This window comes from Mobula hypostoma, chromosome 1, assembly GCF_963921235.1.
Source record: "Mobula hypostoma chromosome 1, sMobHyp1.1, whole genome shotgun sequence".
In the NCBI taxonomy this organism is placed as follows: Eukaryota; Metazoa; Chordata; class Chondrichthyes; order Myliobatiformes; family Myliobatidae; genus Mobula; species Mobula hypostoma.
In genome coordinates this window covers 143,429,251-143,438,293 of record NC_086097.1, presented here as the reverse complement: position 1 = coordinate 143,438,293, position 9,043 = coordinate 143,429,251, and the positions used below count along the sequence as shown (strand labels likewise).

General features: G+C 40.4%; 1 protein-coding gene across 2 annotated transcripts; it reads left to right on the top strand.

Annotated features, from left to right (window-relative positions):
* Positions 1-4,396: 4,396 nt before the first annotated feature.
* Positions 4,397-8,700, top strand: LOC134351206 (actin, cytoplasmic 2-like). 2 transcript variants are annotated; one of them, XM_063057319.1, is made up of 3 exons: positions 4,397-4,517; positions 4,660-4,808; positions 6,043-8,700. In XM_063057319.1, the coding sequence occupies exons 2-3, from the start codon at positions 4,683-4,685 to the stop codon at positions 7,045-7,047; spliced, it is 1,131 nt and encodes a 376-aa protein (XP_062913389.1). In that variant the 5' UTR covers positions 4,397-4,517; positions 4,660-4,682; the 3' UTR covers positions 7,048-8,700. The 2 variants fall into 2 exon arrangements, with proteins under 2 accessions (XP_062913389.1, XP_062913393.1); XM_063057323.1 differs by having other exon boundaries at positions 4,503-4,577.
* The last annotated feature ends 343 nt before the right edge of the window (positions 8,701-9,043 follow it).

The window sequence follows — 9,043 nt, the reverse complement described above, 5'->3', positions numbered from 1 at the left end:
AGAAAGAAAGGGGGAGGGAAGCCCAGAGGATGGGCAAGGAGTATAGTGAGAGGGACAGAGGGAGAAAAAGGAGAGAGAGAGAGAAAAAAAATTGATAATAATAATAAATAAATAAATAAATAACGGATGGGGTACAAAGGGGAGAAGGGGAGGTGGGGTATTAACGGAAGTTGGAGAAGTCAATGTTCATGCCATCAGGTTGGAGACTACCCAGATGGAATATAAGGTGTTGTTCCTCCAACCTGAGTGTGGCTTCATCTTTACAGTAGAGGAGGCCGTGGATAGAAATATCAGAATGGGAATGGGACAAGGAATTAAAATGTGTGGCCACTGGGAGATCACGCTTTCTCTGGCGGACAGAGCGCAGGTGTTCAGCGAAACGGTCTCCCAGCCTGCGTCAGGTCTCGCCAATATATAGAAGGCCGCATCGGGAGCACCGGACGCAGTATATCACCCCAGCCGACTCACAGGTGAAGTGTTGCCTCACCTGGAAGGACTGTCTGGGTAGGCCTCTGTCTCATGATACTCCCCCTTCTCCAGCCTCATATCCCTTTTGCCAATCAAATTTCCAGCTCTTTGCTTCATCCCTCCCCCTCCTGTCTTCTCCTATAATTTCGGATCTCCCCCTCCCCCTCCCACTTTCAAATCTCTTATTATCTCTTCTTTCAGTTAGTCCTGACAGAGGGTCTCGGCCCGAAACGTTGACTGTACCTCTTCCTATAGATGCTGCCTGGCCTGCTGCATTCACCAGCATTTTTTGTGTGTGTTGCTGGGTATTTATTTTATTTATCGGAATACAGCGTGGAATAGAACCTCCCAGCCCTTCCATCCACGCCGGCCAGCAACTCGCAATTTAACCCTTGCCTAATCACAGGACAATTTACAATGACCTACCAACTGGTACGTCTTCGGATTGTGGGAAAGAACTGGAACACCAGGGGAATTCCACACATTCGTGGGGAGAATGTACAAGCTCTTTACAGACAGCAGTGGGAATCTCCTAGTAAAAACAAAGATTTTTATCCAGAAAATAAAATGAGTGAGAATTTATATATTAATTCTATGTATAAAATCAATCTCAATCAGGTAGCCAGGTAATCATTGGCTGGGAGTTTTCCTTACCCAAGCCATTTTGGCTGGCTTTAGTATTGTCACCATATGCAGCCTAAGAACATTAATTGACTTGGGAATAACACTAGTTACCCACTACATTTCCTCCAGCTTATTTCCATGCCAATTTACGAGAAAGATCACTAATTCTTAGCTGTTAACAATATTGATTATTATAACCATTGTTAGGCAGTATTCTGGAGTTATGTGAACATAGCAGATATTACTGCAAACAAGAACCAGTATTCAGGTCTTAATGTGGATTATAAATTGTAAACAGTAAATTGAAGTTAGAAGCATGCCTTTGCACTGTCAGTGGAGCACAGGATGCTCACGGACTAAGAGATATAGTTTGCAAAATGGCGACCATGAGACGTTCACATATGCATCAGCCAAGCATGAAGACAATGGAGTTATGTTAATTGGCTTGCATCAAATCAGGCAATATGTCCTGATGAAAGGTCATGGCCTGAAACATCGACTGTACTCTTTTCCATAAATACTGCCTGGCCTGCTGAGTTCCTCCAGCATTTAGTGTGTATTACATAGTTAAGTTACTTGCTCCATTATGTCTTGAGTTCAAGCTGTCACACCAGGCTGATGTTGTCACAGATATAATTGCAATTAGTAGCTGTTCTCAGTGTCACCCCTGACAACACTAATCTTAGGCATTGGACTCTTAAGAGGTTTTTAGAATATCTGTGCTAGTTAGTTTGTCCCAGCAGGTGTTCGAATGTTCAGAGGTGTCTCCCCTGTAGATATGTAATTCAAAGGAAGCATTGTCAACCCAAAGTATTGAAGTAAACAATGTCATTGTAATTATTGAAGTTGCATTGTATCACCTACTGTTATCTTTGATCTTAAAGGTATTAAAATGTGATATACATTCGAGTTTATGAGACTCTATTATGAGTGTCTCCACAAGAATGTGTGCTTGCTGTGACAAGTAAAGACTTCTATATCACCAGCTTCAGTGTCTCTCCCATGACTTTGATCACAGTCACACCAATCATCCCATAAAGCTCACTAGATATTAATTGGGTGCTTTTTATTCAGAGAAAGAAGCAGAACTTTGTGAAGATAATGGCTATTTGCTGTTTTCGCTCCCCCAGAGCAGAAACAAGTAACACTTTCTAGATCATGGTTGGAAAAGGCTGCTGTTTGTAATTGAGAAGCCGGTTGTTGCCTCAAGGACATCTGTGACACTTTGAACAGAACTGTGCATATTTAAAGCATCTCCTGGGAACCAGAAACGGAAACGTACTGATCTTTTCTCCCTTTAAATTGATTTATTTCTTCCTTACTCCATGATAGCTGCAATTAGCAAGGTAATGATGTAGTGAAAAAAGAATGCTTTATCATACAGTACAAAGGTTTCAGTCCTTTATCTCCAATGATAATGTTTTCTCATTTCACGTGGAATCGGCAATTTAGGAGTGTAGATGAGGTTAACACCTTAAAGCAGTGCTGAGGGAATGCTGAACTGTCAGTGGTATCACCTTTTAAATGAGGGAATACGCCTCATCCCTACCTTTCCAAAATGTGAATTTTCAGTTTCAGGGAAACATTAGAGATATACTAGAAATGGACAACATTCAATAGAAGTCAAATAACTTTGAGTAATGTCAGGCATAAGGTGTTGTAAATGCAGGCTGAGGAACAACTCTCTTTGCCAACTTTCCACCACAGGGATTATACCTGTGTCACTTCAGGATCTTTGATAGATTAATTGATTACAATGCAACACACACAAAATACTGGAGGAACTCAGCAGGTCAGGCAGCATCTATGAAAATGAATAGATAGTCGACGTTTCAGACCGAGACCCTTTTCACAACAAAGGTTAGATAACATTTTCATTATCACTCAATTTTAATCAGGGCTGCTGAAGAATATGAGTTATTTCCAGTGTATTTTTATTTGTTTTTATATTTATGTTTATTGCATTTTCAATGCTATATCAGATCCAGAGTAACAATCATTTTGTTCTCTTGTACACTTGCATACTGGAGAATGACAGTAGCCAGTCTTCAATCTTGAACATTGAATTTGTGGGGACATCCTATAGTCTACCATACAGTAGGTACTTTTTTTAAACCGCCTAATAGGCTGCCTACCTCAAAGAAATCCGATGTTTGTCAAGTGCTTCCGACCAGTGCTTTCTCAAGTCTTCCTTTACAATATATATTAATGACTTGGATGAGGGAATTAAATGCAGCATCTCCAAGTTTGCGGATGACACGAAGCTGGGCGGCAGTGTTAGCAGTGAGGAGGATGCTAAGAGGATGCAGGGTGACTTGGATAGGTTGGGTGAGTGGGCAAACTCATGGCAGATGCAATTTAATGTGGATAAATGTGAAGTTATCCACTTTGGTGGCAAAAATAGGAAAACAGATTATTATCTGAATGGTGGCCGATTAGGAAAAGGGGAGGTGCAACGAGACCTGGGTGTCATTATACACCAGTCATTGAAAGTGGGCATGCAGGTACAGCAGGCGGTGAAAAAGGCAAATGGTATGCTGGCATTTATAGCGAGAGGATTCGAGTACAGGAGCAGGGAGGTACTACTGCAGTTGTACAAGGCCTTGGTGAGACCACACCTGGAGTATTGTGTGCAGTTTTGGTCCCCTAATCTGAGGAAAGACATCTTTGCCATAGAGGGAGTACAAAGAAGGTTCACCAAATTGATTCCTGGGATGGCAGGACTTTCATATGAAGAAAGACTGGATGAACTGGGCTTGTACTCATTGGAATTTAGAAGATTGAGGGGGGATCTGATTGAAACGTATAAGATCCTAAAGGGATTGGACAGGCTAGGTGCAGGAAGATTGTTCCCGATGTTGGGCAAGTCCAGAATGAGGGGTCACAGTTTGAGGATAGAGGGGAAGCCTTTTAGGACCGAGATTAGGAAAAACTTCTTCACACAGAGAGTGGTGAATCTGTGGAATTCTCTGCCACAGCAAACTGTTGAGGCCAGTTCATTGGCTATGTTTAAGAGGGAGTTAGATATGGCCCTTGTGGCTACAGGGGTCAGGGGGTATGGAAGGAAGGCTGGGGCGGGGTTCTGAGTTGGATGATCAGCCATGATCATAATAAATGGCGGTGCAGGCTCGAAGGGCCGAATGGCCTACTCCTGCACCTATTTTCTATGTTTCTATGTTTCTAAATATTCCTGGTAATTGAATTCAGGCAACGAAGAGGTTAAACTCAGTACCAGATTTAGAGGAAAGATTCAGTCATTTCTATTTGTAACAAATAAAAAGAAAAACAATTTTCAAGAAAATTCCAGGTTTAAAATAAATATAATGATGTGTGGTTAAGCTAATTTTTAGCTCCTCCCCTATGCCTGGCTCATGTGATTTTAGATGAACGGGAACCCTGTGCAGTATAAAAGAACAGTGACTAAGGTAAGGAATGTGTTCTTAATCTTAAGTACAGAGAGGTCTTAAATGAGAGCCTTCTCAAAGGTAAGCTTTACTAGTCAATTGCAAATGTAAGAGTTGTTTAATTTTCCTGTCTCTAATCTGCTGTACTTATTCCTATCTGCAGTGAATTCTAACAGATTTAGAACCATGGGGGATGATGAGATTGCAGCCTTGGTTGTAGATAATGGATCTGGGATGTGTAAAGCTGGGTTTGCAGGCGATGATGCTCCCAGGGCTGTATTTCCCTCCATTGTGGGACGCCCTCGACATCAGGTAAAGTTTCACTTTGTCTTTTGAGTACAAATTAATTCATTTGTGCTCTGGACCTGAATATGTGGCTAATAGATTTTTGAATTTTCTTTCTTATTTCTGTTATTGATTTAACACTTCAGATGTGTAGATTAACATTCTAGAATCTACATTTCACTATTATGGTTTTATAACTTTGGTATTAAATGCTAATAAAATTTTAAAGCCTAGAAGCCCTTCTTTCAAAATGCTGGTCTTTGAAAAATGGATCGAGAATAGCATGCTTATTTAATGAGAGAGGAGACTTGTACCGAGACCAACATGCATGGTTCTTCCCTACTTTTGAAAATGTCCAGAATTTAACAAAAAAATTCTATTGTCAATTGAGCTATTATAGGATTGGGTAATAAATTGCTTCTCCACTCCCTCCCACCTTGCCCAAAATCTTATTCATCAGAAGATGTGAAATTCTGGGTTGCTAGGAGACCTGAATGGTGCTTGCTGTCTACAATTAGTACCACATTTCTGGGTCCAGTGTTCCTTAAAGGCCAACTCTTGAAAATGGAGGATCTGAGAATTAATTTAAAATTGTGTTGCTTTTATGGTGCTAGTTGAAATTAAATAAATGTTGATGAAATACATTTTTCTTCATGCCATATTACATCAGATGGAAAGAATTTTCTTGTCCTGTTTTCAATTGGATCTTCATATTTCTTGATTATAATTTTTTTAACTTTTTTTATTGATGGCACAAGGCTGCCCGAGGTGCTTGCATTATGAATCTCTCTCATTACCTGCAAATCAATAGATTTTGCTTCCCGCAAGTGACTCCTGTGCATCAATATGGTTCTTTATTTCCTTTTTTTTTCACATTGTGTTTGCATCAAGAGTTGACGTACACAAACCTGTTTGTGTTTACTGTCCTCCAAGGTTCAAACTGAAGTTTGCAGTTTATTAAATTTTGGGATGGTGTCTAAACACCTAGGCTATAAACTAGAGGATACAGGATTTTAAATCTAACTTATAAAAATGTATTTACTTTTAAATTGTCTACTCCATGCTGGGAACACCCCTAAACAAAAGAAACCCTGCTTAATTGTAAATGCAGTTCTATTTCCTTGACTTTGATTGGCTGATTTCTGAAATGACAAAGTAAAGAATTTGCCTGGTGCCTTCTCAAGGTAACAATATTTGTGAAAGCTTTCCATTTGATTTTGTACTTGGATTATATATACTAGCCTTTTATTATTATTTTCAGGGTGTTATGGTGGGAATGGGTCAGAAAGACAGCTATGTTGGTGATGAAGCCCAGAGCAAGAGAGGAATTCTGACCCTAAAGTATCCAATTGAGCATGGAATTGTGACGAACTGGGATGATATGGAGAAGATTTGGCACCACACCTTCTACAATGAGCTGAGAGTTGCCCCAGAGGAGCATCCTGTTCTCCTCACAGAGGCACCTCTGAACCCCAAGGCCAACCGGGAGAAGATGACCCAAATCATGTTTGAGACATTTAATACACCAGCCATGTATGTCTCCATTCAAGCTGTGCTATCCTTGTATGCTTCTGGGCGCACTACAGGCATTGTGTTAGACTCTGGCGATGGGGTGACCCACACAGTACCCATCTATGAGGGCTATGCCTTGCCCCATGCCATTCTACGGCTAGATCTGGCTGGCAGGGACCTCACCGACTATTTAATGAAGGTTATGACTGAACGTGGATACTCGTTCACAACCACAGCCGAGAGGGAGATTGTACGAGACGTAAAGGAGAAGTTGTGTTATGTGGCTCTTGACTTTGAGGCTGAGATGATGATGGCTGCCGCCTCCTCATCCTTGGAGAAAAGCTACGAGTTGCCCGATGGCCAAGTCATCACCATCGGCAATGAGCGTTTCCGGTGCCCAGAGGCTTTATTCCAACCTTCTTTCCTAGGAATGGAGACAACTGGGATACATGAGACCACCTTTAATAGTATAATGAAATGTGATATAGATATCAGGAAGGATCTATATGCCAACACGGTATTGTCTGGTGGATCCACTATGTACCCAGGCATTGCAGATAGAATGCAGAAGGAGATTACAGCCTTGGCTCCAAGCTCAATGAAAATTAAGATCATTGCTCCGCCCGAGAGGAAATATTCAGTCTGGATTGGAGGTTCTATCTTGGCCTCTCTCTCCACCTTTCAGCAAATGTGGATCACCAAGCAGGAGTATGATGAGTCCGGACCGTCCATAGTCCATCGCAAATGCTTCTGAGTTTAATTGAGCTGTGTTCTATGTAGAACATTTTCTTCAAGCTGCTAAATTTTGTTTTTTGTCTATGCTGTTTGAAATGCGTATTGATATCTATCTTGTAGGCAGGTTTTCCAGTTTGTGCCTAGAGGTGTCTTGGTTTAGTCCTATCAAAAATTGTACGCACCCTTGCAAATCTTTCTATTATCATGCACTGCCCTTGACATGTTTGGCTGATCATTGGCAGTACAAAATTGTTAAACCAACTCTTTCATAGTGTACACAATTGGAACCAAGGGTTTCTAAGTCACCTTGGGCAACTAACATTTGCTTGAGAGCTTTTTGCAATTAGTCATGATCTCTATGCAGTAAAGTGACAACTGAATTTTGTTCTTTTAAAAAATGTTAGGTAATGATTTGAAATTGTACAGTACCAGTTTCATTGTATTTCCTGTTTTAAATGTAGATTTTGTTCCTCGCATCTCCATGAGCTTGTTCAAAGTATACGTTGCTGCTGAGCTCGCTTCAAAGTGTGCTTATTGTAGACTTACATTTTAGTGAAGGGGTTTAGAGATGAAGTAAATAGGGATGATTTGCATTTGGCTGTCTCAGAGCTTTTGGCACATTGGCTTTCATAAATCAAAGTACTGAGTACAGGAGTTGGGAAGTTTTGTGGAAGTTGTATAAGATGTTGGTGAGGCCTAATTTGGAGTATTGTGTGCAGTTCTGGTCACTTACTAGAGGAGATATATCAATAAGCTTGAAAGGACGCAGAGAAAATTTACAAGGATGTTTCCAGCACTTGAGTGCCCAAGTTATAGGAAAAGATTGAATAGGTTAAGACTTCATTCCCTAGAGCATAGAAGAAGGAAGGGAGATTTAATAGAGGTGTAAAAAATTGAGGGGTATGGATAGGATAAATGCAAACAAGTTTTTTTTTCAGAGAGGTTGGGTAAGATTAGAACTCAACATCTTGGGTTAAAGGTGAAATGCTTAAGGGGAAAATGACGGGAAATTTCTTCACTCGGGGATGTGAGTGTAGAATGAACTGCCAATGCAAGTAGATGCAGGGTCAATGTCAACACTTGAGAGAAATGTGGATAGGTACATGGTTGGGAGGGGTATGGAAGGGTATGGTTTGGATATAGGTCAATGGCACGAGGCAGCTTAATAGTTTGGCACAGACCGTAAGGGTCAAAGGCCCTCTTTCTGTTCTACAACTTGAAATGATTTTAGATTCTCTGTACACTACTGAAATGTGCTCTGGAAGTTAGCACGGGAAATGAGATCTCGACATGCCAATTCCCATGGTTAGGGTTTGACAATGTGACATTTATTTTCTACCAGAACTGATTTTCTTTGCATCCATATTTATTAAATTTTTTAATCAATGGCATAACTTGTATTAACTTTATCCTTCACTTGCCTTGAATCCCACTGAATCTCTTAAAGAAGAGAAGTGCAGTCTGCTTTGTCAACAAGCTATTGATGTAAATGGTCTAATGAATGTAGTACTCCAGTTAAATATTGTACAAGCTTTGTTCTTCTAGGCTGCCAGTTTTTGACTCTTCTTCCAAATGTGTGTTTTGATGGCCTTTTTCGATGTCCAAATCTGAACTAATCTGTACGTTATTATCAAAGTATGGAACTCTATATAACACAGTAAATAAATCTTAAATCACACTTTGTTCTTGGTTACTTTCCTCCTTCCCAAGTCACTACTAGTATGACTGAAACAACAATGAAATTTGTAAAATGGGGAATTTCTTTTGATCCATTACCCAAATTTGATAGTGTAATACATTATGGAGCTGCTTCGTATAAATGACAACACTAAACTACTTCTCTCTTAGTTAGGGTGGACTCTGTTGTCTATCTACTTCGAGTGACTTGCTGAACATATAGAACAGAATGATGTTAGATCTTCTTACAATGACCACTTATAGCTGTTTGAATCCTCTGGACATTAGACATTCAGGAGCTTGGCTGCAAATTTTCTCCCAACAAATGGCAGGGATTG